Genomic DNA, 17,194 nt, shown 5'->3' on the forward strand with positions numbered 1-17,194 from the left:
GACCAAACTGACTTCGGGCTGGACTTGAATATTGTCCCCGGCAGACAAGCAAATCAATTAATAAAATGGCGGGTAGAGAACAGCAAAGTGAGATGGAAATGAGAAAAATTACAATGTACAAAACACAGTCATTGTCCTCACTAACCCCTCTACGTATCCAATCCTCTAGTAAATCTCGATAGCCTCAGCACTCAACAGCTGAGTGCCGTCAAGAAGCAGCTGGATGAGGAGGTTGAGCACCTGACAGCCTCTTTCACACAACTCCACGCTGCTCAAGGCAAATTTCGCGAATGCCTGCGCATCGTGAAAGAGCAGTCGGCGTCACCAGAAGGTATGGACTACCCTTGGGCGCCTTAGTGTACTAGTCTGGGCTGCTTCTGTTCAAATTCTTCTGCCATTTGCACTACCCTTACCGATGGTGATTATGATCTGACTAGATACGGCTATATAGCAAAGAAGGATGTTTTGGTACCCCTGACCAACTCCTTGTATGTGAGGGGCAAGTTGTCCGATCCAAGCAATGTTCTCGTTGACGTGGGAACTGGTTTCTATATCGAAAAGGTTAGTCACTCCTTATCACAATATAGAGATGAATCACAGCAGTTCGTTACTCGCAAAATTGACTCTTCATCAGAGCACCGCCAGCGCAGCAGAGTTCTACGAGGCCAAGGTGAAGGAGCTAGGGGGAAATATCCAGGGCCTCGAGGGGATTGTGCAAGGGAAGACGAACAACTTGCGCGTTGTAGAGGAAGGTATGGCTAAAATATCCATCTCCTATCCCCGCTGTGCCCTACCTTTGTACAAAAAACAAATTGTGTTCTGAATACACCTGCCAAATCAACACTGACATCCACCCTCAATACATATCAGTTCTTCGCCAAAAGCTTGCTACTGGCGCCAAACCATCCTAGGGTACTCTGGCCATAAACAACTCAATCTTTACAGACGAATACAATGAGCTGGTAGGACCATATGCATCTTCTTCATGATAATGAGAAAATCGGTTCGCGTCCCAATCGTCGTTCAAGAGTTCTCGGTGACAATGCCTCCTGCACACATTGGTATAGTAACAAGATGTACATACTTGGTCACCCAGACTTTGCATATGCCATAGGTGACGTACCATTCTACCGCCGAGATGATTTCTTCTTCCCATGGGACTTTCTGACTTTGGTCTCGGCTTTGGTCTCTAGTTCTGCATTGATGAGCCTCAGAGACTTTGGGGCCTTATTATTAGCAGTCTGTACCTGCCGGGTTATAATCTTTGCTGGGCGGCCCTCATCCGCAGTTGCAGGTTCAACACCATGTGGTTCTGTATCTGTCATCTGTTCGGTTTCCACCACAACTTTTGGCTCACAGACCAGATCCATGAGAAACTTCTGGACCTTCTCGATGGTCTCCAGCAGTATTGCAGCACCGTCTTCAAGTTGATCGCTAGGCCCAACAGGAAGCAAGGCTGAGTTGCAAACGCCAAAGTCACGCGGGCCAAAAGCAAGGTTGCGCCTGTCGAGGACTTCATTCCAGTCGACGCTGTACAGCGACATGGCACACGACTGCCAAAGACGCTTTCCGCTTTGGGGATCCCAGTCGATGTAAACCGCGAGCTCGACTTTGTACAGCCCCATTTCATATGTACGTGCCGATTTGGTGCTGATAATAGTGACCCCGAGAGCGTTTTGGACCAGCTTGTCTTCAAAGAATGGGCAGTACGTTCCATCTAGCTCTGTTTTGACCGTCATAAAACGATCTAGCTGCCGTAGTCTATCATCCAAGTTGTCTTGAGATTCGCGGATCAGGACCTCCAAATCCCAGTCGAAAGCACCACCTGGGTTGGCGGACACGATGTACTTTTCGCGGTTTCTGAGTTCTCTTTTGAATATACTAGGCCGAACAAGCCCCAGACTCTCCTTGCTGCTGTTTTCTCGACCGGTGAAACCCTGGAGTTTCATATCGAAGCGGAGAGACGGCGTGAAAACAACGACTGTTGTCTCGAGAGGCACATCCTCTAAAGAATCGATACGATTGGAGGCAGGAGCAAATATCTCAGGAGACGCTTCAATAGCCAGTCTTACCTTGCGGGCAAACCCGAGCGCGTCGCCACTCAGATAAGATATGTCTTTTGAAAAATGAAAGTTTCCTTTGCCCATCACTGTGGCAAGCATGCGCTCATAGTCCCGTAGGCTACCTTTCTTGAGATTCGTCGATATTTGGAAATGGAGTAAAGCACCAAAGTTAACTCGCATGTGCATTTCATCAGGCTCGGACATGAGGCGCGCAACTGCTGTCTCGAAGTCATCCTTGAAGTTGGCCACATAGGTCTCAAACTCGCGTTGCTGAACTTCAGACCTTGCGTTCTCGGGGTTGGACTTGGGCTCGGGCTCGGGCCCGGGCCTCGTGGTTTTATCGACTGGTTTGTTGTGCCGAGTCTCGGGAACGTTATCGCTAAGATCAATGAGGTCTTCTTCTTCTTCTTCTATGGCTGTCTCCTCCGTGGCCGTGTCGAAAGAAATCGACTCAAGACAATACCGCCACACCTCCGTTTGTTTAGGTGGTAGGGCGGTTATCTCCATCCGTCGGTGACCGTCAACCTTGAGAAGATATTCCTGAACCAGGAATTTCTCACGGCCAACGTCAGGAATCTGCACGAGAAGAAGGGGTCCTTCGATCATAGCTAGGCCTTCATGGCTTCTGCCGAAGTACTCTACCGCAGTTGTAATGCCTTGCTGCATGAAGAGCTTACTTGAAGCTCCCATAGAAATGAAAGCTGGCACCTCTTCTGACTCCGGCATATAAAGCTTCGCCTTGAGGTTCGAATTCTGGATTAGCTCAGTCTTCTTTTCGATATTATTCCTGTCCCTGGCATCGGGCAGGCATGCGGGCAACACCAAGAGCATCTAAGAGCGTAAGCTTGATGTCAGTTGTTTGATACATCTTATCTGTGATTTTCCTTTAAGCAACTTACTTTGATGAACCCATCTTGCAAACGAGAATCATGTTCAATCTCTCCATTACGCGCATAAAAATCAGGACCGGCAGCTGGATGTGAGCGCCGATAGTTCATGATGATTGATTGCCTGATGCATCGAAGTCATCAGAGAAAAGAAACGGGCAAAAAGTCAGAGTTCCGCAGTCGGCGCCGAAAAAAAATCAACGAGTGAAGAGGTAGGGAACCCAGCGTGGGGTATGGGGTTGCAGGACTTTGGCGTTGTCACGAAGAAGTGAACAGAGGTAATGGTATACAAGGGTAGGAGAAGGTAGATAAGGTAGGCAAAATAGATGTGCGTTGCCTTAGGCTTCCATTTGTAGGAATTCCGAAAGTCTGGGTACTTGAGGTATTGGGCTTTATGTTCGGTCCTTGCGCCTTTGTTAAGGAAATGGCCAAACGGGCAGCTATGGACGCCAGACCCCTCACTCGATTGCTCCTGCCAAAAAGCAGAATTTCCCCTCTGCTTAAATCTTTTCGAGGACATCCGGACACATGACGGGAGACGTCACTGGCACTGTTCCAACCTCATGTGTTCAGTACGAGAAAATCAGGTAAGTACATACTGACGGCACTCAAGAATCCGCCCATCTAAATTGGGACTGATTTGACATACTGCGTGGTTTTATCTGCACGGCTGATTATACTAATACAATACATAAACAGTCCTTTACAGCTGGCCAAAGTGAGGCAATATCCATAACCAACACACTCCTCAAAGCTGACCAAGGAGTTTGCCTACAACACTTGGCAGGTCATCCAAGGCAACCAACTCTTTGAAACCGAGCTGTCGGCATTGGACCTCACACTGTTTTGACTCAGCCCAGGCTTTCCCGAGAACAACGACAACGGGATAGCCTACGAGATCTGCATCCTTCAGCTTCCAAGGTATAGTCTTGTCACGGTCGTCCAAAACAAGATCTAGTTTAGGGAACGCTGGTGTAACAGCCGCGCCGCCTTCGCTCAAGAGATCATATATGCTCTCTGCATCTGCCAGTGCAGTCTGGTTTCTTGTGATGATGGCAACCTCGTACGGTGCTATAGCCCTTGGCCAGTTGAGACCTCGAGAATCGCCGAAATGTTCTGCCACTGCGGCTATGATCCTCGATACACCGATACCATGGCAGCCCATTTGAACATTGATCTCGCCCTGTCTCTTGGTGGAAAAGCTATATATTGGGTCTTGCTCGTCAGAGACGCTGCTGTTGTCACTCTCAGCCTGAGAGGTGTTTGGAAGCTTGACAGTGAGTGCCATGGGTTCCGAATACCTGTCACCCAGGTGAAAAGTATGGCCGAGCTCAGTGGCCTTGCGCACAGAGAGAGTACCCGAGTTGCACTTGGGGCAAGCGTCGCCGTCTCGAATCTTGATGAGGTTCAGTAGTTCGCCATCCTTGCTCTCGGTGACGGTCGTCACCTGGGACACGTCAAACTTGGCATATGCCTCTTTGGCAAAAGGCAAGGTCGACAACTCCATCGCATCCTGCAGTTTTTGCTTATCCCCTTGCAATAACAGCCTGCCGTCAACCAGATTGATCACTTTGAGCCGTTTCTTATCGTCGGTTTTGTCAACGCTCCCACTCTTACTGCCGTTTGCGACGACCGAGTTCCACCAAGCAACTTCAACGTTCTCAACATTAGCGTCCAGGTCGGGTGCGATTCGCTTGACCGCGTGAAAGTTGACAACTTCTGCCCACTTCTCGGCGTTTGGACGACCACACGCGGAAAGCCTGATATCAGAGCTTTCTGGATACCAAACATTGACCAGGGTCATCTTGTCCCTGGTGATGGCCCGCCACACGCTGACACCCTGATTAGGCTTGTCGCCATCAGGCGTCAATTTGTTGTGCGGCTGCAATCTGCTCACGGCGACTTCTGAATTAGCCATATAGTGGCACCCAAAGCAAGCAATGACATCATCTTCTCCTTCAGACGTAGGCAGGTGATATTCATGACTGAGGTCACCTCCAATATCTCCTGAACTGGCCTCGGCAACCATGACAGGCAAACGAAGCTCAGAGAATATCTTGTCATATGCAGCACGGACTTGCTCGTATGTTTGGAGGGCGGTATCGACAGAGAGATCGAATGTGTATAAGTCCTTCATCATGAACTCACGGCCGCGCAAAAGTCCCTTGCGAGGTCGCATCTCGTCACGAAACTTTGGAGCTGGAGCACTGGTTAGCTGACCGGTATTGAAGGTGGCTGCAGCAAGTGATCTCTAGTCTGAGGCATCTAGCTTACTGATCTGATACAGTCTTGCTGGCAATTGCTTATATGAGCTGAGAGTTTGCTTGACAAGCGCGGTGATCTCTTCCTCGTGTGTCGGAGACAATAGCAAACCTTTGCCTTTACGATCTGTAAACAAAAACAGCTTTAAAGAACAGTGTTAGACACCGATAATAGTCAAGCTCGCAAACAGCCCAGGTTGATAAGATCATCGACCCCCTACCTCGGTCATCGCCTTTTCGAACCGTCCTGACTTGGCCCATGTGCCTGGTGAAGATAATGTTGCAAGCGCCAATCTTGACGCTCCTGCATAAATGGTACGCATAAAGTTAGAGAAGCGCCTTGGGCAGCTGTTCGCGGGGGCCCATAGTTGTAAGAGAATTTCAACCTTACCTATGCTCTGCATGTGCTTCTCAATGAGCTTCATGATCTTGTCTTGGACCCGGTATCCTAGGGGCATCAAATGGAAAATCCCAGCGTTCGCCTATCGAAAAGCATGTTCTATTTAGTAGAGGCTTCCAAGAAAAGAGAGTGGACATAATGAACATACCTGGCGTAAGTAGCCGGCACGCACGAGTTTCTCATGAGCATCTACATGTTAATTGTCAGAAACTGGAAGCTTTGCTGGTAGTCTTTAAGAAATGTAGGCTGACTAGACATACCCTCACTCAACTTCCGGTCTTTATCAGTCACACCACCAGCCGGGTCGTACGCATTTTGCAAACGGACTCGGTGGTCAAGGTAGATAGAACGGCCCTATGTTTTTGTTTTTTGTATTGTTTTTTTGTATAATTAGCAACTGCAGCACCAGTTAAAATGCTTGGTAAGATGGCATGTTAAACTGCCGTCAAGACTCACTCACCCAAGCTATTTTGGCGAGGGCATTCTGACGACGGGGTTGGCACAATGCTCCCAAGTTCGGCTTACACGCCCTTGGATTCACTCTCTGCATCATCTCCCCAAACCGCAGCGGACACAAGGTCCTGGAGTCAAAGTTTGAGAGAGATTTTAGACGCAGCTTCCTTCACACTCAGTAGCACTTTTCCCTCTAAGCTGCAAGAGAATCAATGCTCCATGCTTTGTGCAACTAATTGACCTACGCTTGCCATCGTATGAATATCCGTGATCCAAGGCTGGATTGAAGCTTGACGCGACTCTCTTTGAATTTCACAAAACGCCTAGCAGGGATACCTTAGTACAGGGGCCAGGCGCCTCGATCCACTTCCCTGCAGATAACGACCCCACCAACAAAAAAAAAAGTTCACACCGCGATGGCAGTATCACGCCTGGCGGAGAATTGAAGGCAAGAAGAGTCCAGTCTCCTTTCCCGAAGCAAAGGCACGTCTTCAGTCGCCGCCTTGCCGGATAATTCAAGGCGTAGAATAAGCAGTTCGCCGGATCTATCGCAATGGCACCCCGCGACAAGTCAAAGGCCGGGAAAAAGGCCAAAGCTTCCAATAATACCCCTGCTTTTGACGAAAAGGCATTGTTGCAACTCACCAACAAGCTTGACCAGTCACTATCCAAAACCGCCGACGACCAGTCGCGGCCAGGAAAGCGCAAGCGGCAGGATGATCACGAAAAGAGGGCGAAGCCAAAGAAGCGGCCTTCCGACGCCCACGGAAATGGTGACCAGGACAAGAACGCGATGCTCCTAGAGGACATCAAGGCCTTGGGCGGGGACGAGAACGATTTGGAGCTTGTCGTCGGCATAGACTCGGATGCGGAGGACGGTGCTGAGAAGTCTACCGAACGCCCTCTGGACGATGGGTTCAAGAGCGAACTGGCCAAATTTGCGTCAGCGCTTGGCTTCGATCAGGCGCGAGCTGAACTAGACGACGAGAGTTCGGCCAACGAAGATGAGGAGGCCTCAGAAGAATCGGAGGAAGAGCCAGAGGAGGAGGATGATCAGGACGAAGAGGATGCTAAAGATGAAGAGCACCAGCGGCTCGAACCCCGAGAAGCTGTCGAGAAGGACGAGGCACCTGCATCACTTGCGAAGGACCCTTTTGCCAGCACTACCGAAAAACCCGAGAAACTGAAAAATCGCCAATGGGCGGGGAAGTTGGTCAGTAAGCTCCCTGAATGTAAATTGAGTATCTTTCATGTGGACTGATGATTCATTGAGATCACTTATTTTTAGACGATCGAGCCGCGACCTGACTGGCACGCCGCACCCTTGGACAGCCTTCCGGATCCCGAGTCCGACGACGTCTCAAAGTTCACCCCGGCAATCGGCAGCCTCAAAACCCATGCTCAATATCTTGTCGAAGCAGATGCAAATGTGTACAACACGATGATATCTTCGTCCTCTCAGCACAAATTCATGACTACCATCATGTCATCCGGTACCCTCTCAGATAAGATATCTGCCCTTACTCTTGCGGTGCAAGAGTCACCTGTGCACAACATCAAGGCAATCGATACCTTGATAAACATGGCTGGAAAGAAGAGCCGTGGCCAGGCGCTGGCTGCTCTCGGTGCACTTGTCGACTTGCTCGGCAACGGCGTCGTCCTTCCCGGTGACAGGCGCCTGCGCCCGTTCCACGCCCAACCAGGGCTCTTAGGAACGCTTCAGCAAAAGTCGGTATATTCTTGGAGAGAGGGACAAAGCCCACTGCCTGGCAAGATAAGCAAAGTGCACCTGATGCTGTGGTACTTTGAGGACTGGCTCAAGTCAGCCTACTTTCGGGTGCTTCAATTGCTGGAAGTTTGGGCGGGGGACGAAATCGACTATTCGCGATCACGGACACTCGATTTTGTCTTTGGACTCTTGCGAGACAAGCCCGAGCAGGAGGCGAATTTGATGAGGCTCCTGGTCAGCAAACTTGGTGATCGCGAGGGCAAAATTGCGTCACGCGCATCCTACCTGCTCTTGCAACTTGTCAACACGCATCCGGGCATGAAGCCCATAGTGATCCAGACGATAGAACAGGAAGTCCTCCTGAGGCCGGGTCAGAGCCTCAAGTCAAAGTACCACGCCATCAACACCTTGAACCAGACTATACTCAGCAATAAAGAGCCCGAACTAGCAGACAACTTGGTGCGCATCTATTTCGACGTATTCTTGTCTCTTCTCAAAACTGGAAGCTTGGGGATTTTCGATCATCTCGGCAACACCGAGGATGATAGCAAGCCAGCTGCTCCGAAGAAAGGACGTGGGAAGAAACAGAAGCAGCCTACTGATCCAGTAACAGCAAATGAGCAAGACGTCGCTCAAAAGCTTGTCTCTGCCGTGCTCACAGGTGTCAACCGTGCGATACCGTTTGCAATGACCAATGAATCAACGCTGGAAACACATCTTGATACACTCTTCCGAATCACACACTCATCAAACTTCAACACTAGTGTCCAAGCTTTGATACTGATACAGCAAATAGCGGCTTCCAAGCAGCTTGCCGTTGATCGGTTTTACCGGACCTTGTACGAGTCCCTACTGGATCCTCGTCTCGTCACTTCCTCCAAGCAAACGCTTTATCTCAACCTGCTCTACAAGTCGCTCAAAAACGACGTGGATGTACGCAGGGTCAAGGCGTTCGTGAAGAGGATGCTTCAGATTGTGAACTTACATCAGCCGTCTTTTATCTGCGGGATACTTTACCTGATTGCAGAGCTGGAGGCTGTCTTCCCGGACCTCAAGGCACTGCTAAATGACCCAGAAGACAACGACGATGACGGCGAGGAGGTCTATAGAGATGCCGATGCTGTTGAAAGTGAAAAGAAGACGGCTGAGGTAAATGGTGGTGAGAAAAAGAAAACTGCGTATGATGGAAGGAAACGGCACCCAGAGTTCAGCAACGCGCACCGGAGTTGTTTATGGGAAATTGTAAGTTGCAAGATTCTACATTGGTCACTGACCTGCATGCACACTGACACAAGCTCACTCAAAATAGGTGCCTTTCTTTGAGCATTTCCATCCATCGGTGGTGGTCTTTGCCAACAACCTTTTGGTCAGGCAAAAATCACTACCGAAGCCAGAACTGTCAAATCATACTCTTATACAATTCTTGGACAAGTTTGTTTACCGCAATGCCAAGACCACCGAGGTCACCAGGGGTGGCTCGATCATGCAACCTGTCGTTGCCTCAGGGACTGCAGCAAGTGCTGTCTCGGGTGGCAAGACGCAACGGCCCACAATCAACTCGGAGACGTTCTGGAACCTCAAGTCCAAGGATGTTGCCGCGGAGGATGTCTTTTTCCACGAGTACTTCTCGCAGGTTGGCAAGCCTGGGCAGCTTTCAAGAGCGGCCAAGCGCGAACAGAAGAGGGCCGAGGTGGGTGCACAAGACGATGAAGACGAAGAGGGCGAAGACGAGATCTGGCAGGCACTGGTGGATTCTCGACCTGAGATCCAAGGTGACGATGACGGTGATGCAGACATGGGCTTCAGTGACGGTGACGATGATGACTTGGGCTCACTCCTGGAGGACATGAGCGACAGTGATGAAGACGAAGACATGTCGGGAGCAGAAGAGGTCGACGTGGAGGGCGATGAAGGCGTCGTATTCAACGACTTTAGCGACTCGGAGGGTGAGGCTGCTGGAAGCGCGTCTCTTGACGAAGCCGCTGAGGCCAAGCGGCTCCGCAACAAGGCCAGCAGGGAGAAGAAGAAGCAGATGAAGGCCCTCCCCACCTTTGCGTCCGCCGACGATTACGCACATATGCTTGCTCAAGAGGAGGACGAAGATTACAACTGAAAGGTCTCATTTGGCTGCCGTGCACAAAATACAGACAAATCAATCAAAAAATTTGCTTGAAAGATCTGACGACATTGCCATACGCGAGTCTTCCATGGGGGCTCTGACATTGTACCCCTGTTCGTTGTTGTGAAGCTATTTGTTGTGATGTCACTGCAGGATCTTGGCGAAGTGGCTATCTTGCCGTTTCGTCGCTGGGTCCACTGAAAACCCCCGAAAGTGACGAGAGCAACTTCTGTGGCAGTCGTATTATGCGTGCAGTACAAAGCAGTATTGTATGTATAGCAGAGGGTGTACTGAGAATCGCTGTTTGACTCCGCTTGTCAAGCTCTAGCTGAAACTCGGCATCGAGAACTGTTATCCGCCCTGTTGCTTGAGCGGATCGGATGAACCAAGGCATACATCAGCTTACAACCCCGCACCCGCAATGCTAAACGGAATGCCTTTCGACTCAGCATATGTCATAGGCATGGAGCTTGTAGCCTAGACTAAACTAGGAGTTGGAGAAGATGGAGATGTAACGGGTAAACGAGCGCATGAATGCTAAGACATGTTTGCATTGGTTATTTCGTTGTCGAGCGAAGCTGTTGGTATAAAAGCCAGTCTGCTGCCCGGCAACTCAGAGCATCTCGACTTACAATGACTAGCCATCTCTCACCAATTCTCTTTCTGTCATCACAAGAAATCAATTTAATCCAAGATCATTCTGCAGTGTTTGTTTGAATATCATTTACTAGCTCTCGATCACTGAATTTCTCTCCACCGCAACAATGGTGTGGTCCCGCCCTCTTTGAGAAAGCGTCGGCAGCTGTTGATTTGCTTTGCTAACGATGCGTTTCTCTTACCTCCAGGCTACCGCTGATACCGTCGACCTTGGAGAGGTGCACCCGCCCAAGCAAGAGTCGATCAAGCTCTTTGAGGAAATCGAAAAGGAGCTCAAGCACGAGCTTATCAAGCTCCGACATATGCATGACAGTCAGCTTCTCCCTCCTTTGGCCCCTCGAAGCAAACCAGGCTATTCTTGCCAGTAGCAGTAAACCATTCGTCCAACTGACGCGAAGCACCATGACCACCAAAACTACAGAGCACGAGCCAGAGTACTTTGCGGCGGTCAAGGACCTCAGCGACAAGGAGCTCACGTCGTTCACGGTCGACGACTTTCAGCAGGTCCGGGTCGCGGTGGCGAGCTACGGCATCATCCTTTTCGGCAAGATCCGCATCCCGACCATGCCGGCCGACGGCCCGGCGTACATCCACTTCAGGGCGTTTTCGACGGGGCCCGATGATCCGGCCAAGTTTCACAGCTTCCTGACCGAGATGAAGGAGGAGGAGGGCGGTGGGAAGACGTTTAGGGCCATCTTCACGGACAAGGACGAGCTCGAGTGGTTTGACAACTGAATGAGAAAGGGAGGGAGGGGCGCATGATGAGCTTTGTGATACCGTACGATACCTTAGACCTACTTCAGTTATCGGTGACTTTGTTTGTCCTAGGCAATATGAGCGATGTGTGCATGTGGTAATTAGCGGTAACTGTCTTGCTAGCACTTGAAAGCATTATCCGAGAATGGTGAATCTTCCAACCCTTCCTACCTAGGCACTACTCTGCCTTGTCTGCTTTGCTTTCAGAACTTGATTGTGATTGCGCCCCACACAGTCGAACCTCGGCTTGTTCAACAAATTCGGGATTTTTATCCTCAGCCCAGGAAGTGCCACGAGGAATGAGGAAGAGAAACAAATGGCTCTGTGAGTTTTTGCTGGGAGTTTTGCAAGATACCTTGGTAGGTAATATACGTAGGAATTGGAAACCGAAGGAGATTGAAACATTTTAAACGGGGGTCAAGGTGGTTAGATAACTGCCCCAAGCACTGTAAAGACGCGCTGTGTTAAATGCTTCTCACAGTGTGTTTTCTACACAGAAAAAATACTGTAAGGCCTTCTTCTAATTCGTCGTGCCTAAAATTGGCAGACAGTTGACGCGACGCCATTGATACCCACGACTCCGGACTCGCACTTTGGAACATGATATTGTCAGTCACCAATCCAATGCCGGGACAACACGCGTTTGAAATCGAGTAAGAAAGGGTCAATATCGAGCTGATAAGCTTTTTTTATTTTTTTTTTTATTTTTTTTTTTCAAACCACATAAATCGGGGGAAAATCGCACAAGATGGCTTCGATGATAGCCCCCAACAGAATTGTCGGAGTGCTGAGAAGATCGCACCCCGTATCGTCACTGGCCCACCTACCCACACAGACTCGGAGCGCCACAACTGCCTGCCTCGTCAGGACGAACATCAGTAGCAGCCGGTTGCAAGCAGCACGAAGACAAACGTCTTATTTCACCACAAGCAGCGACCAAGCAGGTAAATAAAGTCCAGTTATTGATACGAACACCAGATCGTTAAAAGCCAGTTATTCTAATTTTGCTCATTACCCCCCTCACTGTAACACAGGCCCCAACACAACCCGCCCACGCCGCAGAGGCTTCTTCACTAGATTCTTGATATTCAGCGGAGTAGCATTCGGCTCCTTCGTCGTCACCCTGTACTTCAAGATGGCGGAAATCAGTAGAACGGTCGACGATGCGGCAAGAACATACAAGCCTGAGACCCCCGAGGCGCAGGCCATGGAGGACTACATCAACAAGCACCCACTGGTGCAGGAGCTACGGGCGAACCCGGAGATGACCGAGTCGCGGCCGCACCTCAAGCTCCCCCCCGAGTGGCGCGCCCACAGCCTGACGGCTGGTACGCTGATGGGGCCGTCCCTGGTCGGCGTGCCGCCCTTTGACTGGACCGAGACGGACGGCAAGTCGTACGTGCAGATTGCCCATCTCGGCGAGGACCTCTGCGGCCACCCGGAAATCGTCCACGGCGGCTTCCTCGCCACCATGCTGGACGAGGGTCTGGCCCGGTGCTGCTTCCCCGCCCTGCCGCACAGGATCGGGCTCACGGCGAACCTCAACATCGACTACCGCTCGCCCTGCAAGGCGAACCAGTACATCGTGCTGCGCGCCAACACGGTCAAGGTGGAGGGCCGCAAGGCGTGGGTTGAGGGCAGGTTAGAGACCCTGGTCGAGCCGGGCGAGACCCCGTTGGTTTTGGCCGAGGCCAAGGCGCTGTTTGTGTCCCCCAAGGGAGCGGCGGTAAGTGTTTCCCCTTAGTCCTCGCCGTTACATGTGGTGCGACTGTTTTAACTATTTCTTTGTTTACGATGCAAAATGCTAATGAAAGTACTGGGTGTATAGGCCATGTCAAAGTTTTTACCAGTCCAATGACAGGCTCTCCACGGCGATGGGATGAGTGAGTTGATGTTCTAGAGCATGTCATGCTATTGTTTAATATTTTAGTATTATATAGTTTAGAATGCATTCTGGGGCGTCATTGTGTCAATATCATTTCTAGAGGCCGGGCGTTATTAGACTAGAAAAGCGTCCATGTTCCTATTATATGCTACAATCAAAGTCGACGCTAATTGCAATTTGAGCCGACGCACCCGACCGTCTAAAGCGCATTCATCTGCGGATAATCCTCCAGTTGCTGCATGACATATGCGGAAACAGGGCGGCCGTCGGCGCGGGACAATGGGAGGGCACGATGCCGTCATAGCTGCGAGTAATTGTGCAAGGTTAGTCGGTAGCCTATCACATAGCTGTCGGGTGGACTGCTAACACCGGGCCAAGCCGAAACCTTGAGATATCGCCATCTTTACAAGAAAATGGAGCTTTTCTGGGTCGAGTCGACCCTTTTAGCTCAGTTTTACCAAGAGCCGGTTTTTCCATGGACTTTTTTTTTTAAAAAAATAAAAATAAAAATAAAAATTGAAAAATTTGTGGACATGATTGATATGAGCCTTTTCGACGGATTCGCAGAGTCGGAGAAATATAAACCACCTTTTGATTCCTAGTGCAGCAGTCATCTCATCTTGGAAACCAATTCAAAAGAGACAGAGAGAGAGAACAAAAAAAAAAAAAAAAAAAAAAAGCTCAAAGAAAATCAGATCTATAGAGAGCTTCACCAAGTATCAATATTGTAATACTTGTCAAACGCCTCAACAGCTGATTCTCTAATCCAAAAGAAAGAAAACCATGGCAACGTAAGAGATCTAGCTCATTCATACCCCGCTGATGTCACTTACTTTCACTCGCTTCATGAACCAAACACTCAAAAATCACCCCGCCCCTTTCACGAAGGTCACAATAGTTTTTGAAGTAAGCATCACTAACCAACACATGAATCAAATAAAAACAGCAACATCACCTGGCACAACGGCCTGACGCGCCGCGAGCGTAACCAGCTGCGCGGCCAGCGCGGCTTCACAATCTGGTTCACGGGGCTGTCGGCGTCGGGCAAGTCGACGGTGGCGACGGCGCTGGAGCAGCACCTGCTGCACCTGGGCCTGGCGGCGTACCGGCTCGACGGCGACAACGTGCGGTTCGGGCTCAACAAGGACCTGGGCTTCTCGGAAAAGGACCGCAACGAAAACATCCGCCGGATCGCCGAGGTGGCCAAGCTGTTTGCCGACAGCTCCGTCGTGGCGCTGACGTCCTTCATCTCGCCGTACCGCGCCGACAGGCAGACGGCCAGGGAGCTGCACGCCCAGGCCGCGCAAAAGGGCGACGAGCCGCTCGAGTTCGTCGAGGTCTACGTCGACATCCCCATCGAGGTCGCTGAGCAGCGCGACCCCAAGGGTCTGTACAAGAAGGCCCGCGCCGGAGAAATCAAGGAGTTCACCGGCATCTCGGCCCCGTACGAGGCACCAGAGAACCCTGAAATCACCATCAAGACCCATGAGAACTCGGTTGAGGAGTGTGTCGCTCAGATTGTCAAGTGGCTGCAGGACAAGGGCCTGATCAAGACCAACCCGTGAGCTTGGCCCGCCAGACAGAAACTGGCCGATCGAAAAAAAGATATAAAAAAAAAAAAAAACGTCTCCACGTTAGAGAGGCAACCCTAGCCGTATAGATACTGAATAAGATAACAATGTAAAAGATACGAGAACAATAGCACAAGCTGCACTTATGCAGACCTTGTCAAGTATGTAGTCATGTGAAATAAGTCAAGCGTAGCCAATCTATGGCCCTGCTAAGGTAGCTCGAATTCGTAGTACACGTAAGGTGTGTACTCGTTGCCCTCCCCAAAACCGACTCCAGCAGCGGCAATCTCAGAAGTCAATGCGGCATCATCCTGCTTGATCTTGCCTTGTTTGTCCCTCCCAAAAGCATTGCCTCCAAGGTAAGAGAATGACTTGTCCAACGAGGTCTTGACCTTCTTAACCAGCTTGGGATTTGTCTATAATCATACATTGCTTTTGTCAGCACTCCTCTTATGTCTCGTCCGCTGTCCAGAGGCATATATGGCACTCACCTTGATTAGGGCAGAGACAAACTCCAGCGGCAAGCCGTAGCGTAGGACCGTTTCCACAAACACCCGGAGAGCCATTACGTGTGCCCACACCATGACGCTCTCGCTCCAGCCCGTCCTGCCCAGACGCAGGGCCTCGTGGAAGACCTTGCGCTCCTCCTTGGCGATGCGCTCCAGCTCGCGCTTTTCCTCCTCCTGTCCGCCCTCGACGTACTTATACTGGCGCGGTGTCCACTTCTGTTCTCGGCACTTCTGCAGGAACTCAGCAGCCGTCTTCTTGAACGTCGTCACGGCGAACAGAGTGAACTCGTCATCCTGCGCCACTTGGATTGACGAACGAGGCACAACCATTGGAGCAATCGTTTCGTAGCTCTTGAGGAAGTCCTTCTTTGCAATTGACGGCACGGCAATGAGGTGTGTTTCTAGGTACTCCGAGTCTTGCACCAGAAGGGAGGGCTTGACGATGGGGGTCAAGGACTTGGTGGCAAGGTTGCCTCTGCCACGCCGCTTTTGTTAGACCACTGGAGTTACGTGCAAGCAGAAGTAAAATGAGATAGGGAGTCACCGTACGTTTGTTTCCGTTGCAAAGCCGCCATGGTTGATTTGGTCGAGTTGTACTGAGTGAACTTGCCCTTGACGTCATTGTCGATGTTGACGAGCTCCTAAAGTACATGATGAAAGCTTGTGAGAATATAGTCGCATAGTAAGACGGTAGGGCTGTAGAGGTCCTGCTCATCACAAAATAACCGCTCACCTTTTGCATTGTGTCTATCAGCTCTCCCAATGGCCTGTCCGCTCGGTACCTAACCTTGTTCCAACTGAAATGGGTTATATAGTGGTCGGTAGGCTCTGGAGGCACATTCTGTTAGCTCGACTTGCGTACGGTTAGAGGAGAAAAAGAAAAAGAAGAAAAAAAAAACGTCGACCATGGAGCGTCCCATCCCATCAAGACGATTATCCACAAGTCGGGTAGAAAAGCAGTAGATGTTTCACTAACTATCGTTGACGGTCTTGTGCTGCGCAACCTTGTCCTCATCCCCATCGAGGAGGTTCTTGAGCGAGTCAGCAACTCGAGACACCACGCCCTGGCATGCCGCCTCGAGCTTGGTGAGGTCGTCGGCCTGCTGAACTAGCGCGTCAAGAGTGCCGATTTTGAACTCGGGTATTGTAAAGGGTTGGACGGAGCCGTTGTCTGAGGTGATGGTTCCGCGCAGTGCAGACAGGGCATCATCGGTGTCGAACGCCCTCAGCGGCAAGGACACCAGGGCGTAGGTTGAAGGCGTGGGCATGGCGATTCGGAGTGAAGGAACTTCACTGCAGCATACCTCGGCTCGACAAGTTTCTGGTTCAAAAGCGACGAGAGCTTGAGCTCAGAGCCGGAGTCTCGGGGGAGCTCGGGATGATGCGCGCCGGCGGTCGACGGCGGAAACTCAAGGGTTTTTAATGGTTCCTGGTGACACGGCAAGGTAAAACGGTATAGGGCCGTAAAGATTCGTCTAGGATGAGTACACGTGATAGCTCTACTTTGCTATTCGCAGCCCGAGTACATACCACAAACCGATGTTGGTGAGGTGTGAGGTTGGTTTGGGTATGGATTGGAGTGGAGTTTCCAAACTGAGGTGAGGTGTAGGCAGTGAGTTCTGCCCCCCCTCAAACCGTCAAGCAAGCTTGTGGATGGAGCTCGTTATGCCGCGGGCGGAGCACTGATCAGCACCAATTCGCACGGTGCTATGATGCTGGCAGCCTGTCCAGGACAGGGCAGGGCAGGGCAGGGGCAGGGCAGGGCAGCTCTTGGTTCTTTTTGAATGTTTCGACAGTAGGAACGCCATTGAAGGGTCATGATATTTCTTTTTGGGTGGGGGTTCATGAGCCTCTCGATATTCGTACCTTAGAAATCGTTGATTGATGACTTTAACGTAAGAAGC

At 50.7% G+C, this 17,194-nt stretch overlaps 7 protein-coding genes across 7 annotated transcripts; 4 read left to right on the forward strand and 3 right to left on the reverse strand.

Moving 5' to 3' along the window:
- Positions 1 to 65: 65 nt before the first annotated feature.
- On the forward strand, positions 66 to 911 carry PpBr36_05926 (uncharacterized protein; the record flags this gene model as incomplete). The annotated part of the gene is made up of 5 exons (XM_029893074.1): positions 66 to 87; positions 170 to 331; positions 452 to 561; positions 635 to 752; positions 871 to 911. 5 exons carry the CDS (start codon positions 66 to 68, stop codon positions 909 to 911), a joined length of 453 nt encoding a protein of 150 aa, XP_029745510.1.
- A 216-nt stretch (positions 912 to 1,127) lies between these two features.
- Positions 1,128 to 3,061, reverse strand: PpBr36_05927 (uncharacterized protein; the record flags this gene model as incomplete). The annotated part of the gene is made up of 2 exons (XM_029893075.1): positions 1,128 to 2,894; positions 2,963 to 3,061. 2 exons carry the CDS (start codon positions 3,059 to 3,061, stop codon positions 1,128 to 1,130), a joined length of 1,866 nt encoding a protein of 621 aa, XP_029745511.1.
- Positions 3,062 to 3,698: 637 nt separating this feature from the next.
- Positions 3,699 to 6,164, reverse strand: PpBr36_05928 (uncharacterized protein; the record flags this gene model as incomplete). The annotated part of the gene is made up of 7 exons (XM_029893076.1): positions 3,699 to 5,149; positions 5,225 to 5,354; positions 5,433 to 5,515; positions 5,603 to 5,693; positions 5,760 to 5,800; positions 5,872 to 5,965; positions 6,072 to 6,164. The coding sequence occupies 7 exons, from the start codon at positions 6,162 to 6,164 to the stop codon at positions 3,699 to 3,701; spliced, it is 1,983 nt and encodes a 660-aa protein (XP_029745514.1).
- Positions 6,165 to 6,617: 453 nt separating this feature from the next.
- Positions 6,618 to 9,906, forward strand: PpBr36_05929 (uncharacterized protein; the record flags this gene model as incomplete). Its single annotated transcript, XM_029893077.1, has 3 exons — positions 6,618 to 7,277; positions 7,353 to 9,035; positions 9,103 to 9,906. The coding sequence occupies 3 exons, from the start codon at positions 6,618 to 6,620 to the stop codon at positions 9,904 to 9,906; spliced, it is 3,147 nt and encodes a 1,048-aa protein (XP_029745515.1).
- A 770-nt stretch (positions 9,907 to 10,676) lies between these two features.
- On the forward strand, positions 10,677 to 11,304 carry PpBr36_05930 (uncharacterized protein; the record flags this gene model as incomplete). The annotated part of the gene is made up of 3 exons (XM_029893078.1): positions 10,677 to 10,679; positions 10,758 to 10,881; positions 10,991 to 11,304. 3 exons carry the CDS (start codon positions 10,677 to 10,679, stop codon positions 11,302 to 11,304), a joined length of 441 nt encoding a protein of 146 aa, XP_029746136.1.
- Positions 11,305 to 12,073: 769 nt separating this feature from the next.
- Positions 12,074 to 14,775, forward strand: PpBr36_05931 (uncharacterized protein; the record flags this gene model as incomplete). The annotated part of the gene is made up of 4 exons (XM_029893079.1): positions 12,074 to 12,269; positions 12,360 to 13,051; positions 13,988 to 14,001; positions 14,157 to 14,775. The coding sequence occupies 4 exons, from the start codon at positions 12,074 to 12,076 to the stop codon at positions 14,773 to 14,775; spliced, it is 1,521 nt and encodes a 506-aa protein (XP_029746135.1).
- PpBr36_05932 (uncharacterized protein) lies at positions 14,143 to 16,558 on the reverse strand (the record flags this gene model as incomplete). Its single annotated transcript, XM_029893080.1, has 6 exons — positions 14,143 to 14,796; positions 15,018 to 15,197; positions 15,273 to 15,765; positions 15,840 to 15,931; positions 16,024 to 16,118; positions 16,267 to 16,558. The coding sequence occupies 6 exons, from the start codon at positions 16,556 to 16,558 to the stop codon at positions 14,143 to 14,145; spliced, it is 1,806 nt and encodes a 601-aa protein (XP_029746138.1).
- Between the last annotated feature and the right edge of the window lie 636 nt (positions 16,559 to 17,194).

The sequence above is a fragment of the Pyricularia pennisetigena genome (genome assembly GCF_004337985.1).
Source record: "Pyricularia pennisetigena strain Br36 chromosome 4 map unlocalized Pyricularia_pennisetigena_Br36_Scf_6, whole genome shotgun sequence".
Classification (NCBI taxonomy): domain Eukaryota; kingdom Fungi; phylum Ascomycota; class Sordariomycetes; order Magnaporthales; family Pyriculariaceae; genus Pyricularia; species Pyricularia pennisetigena.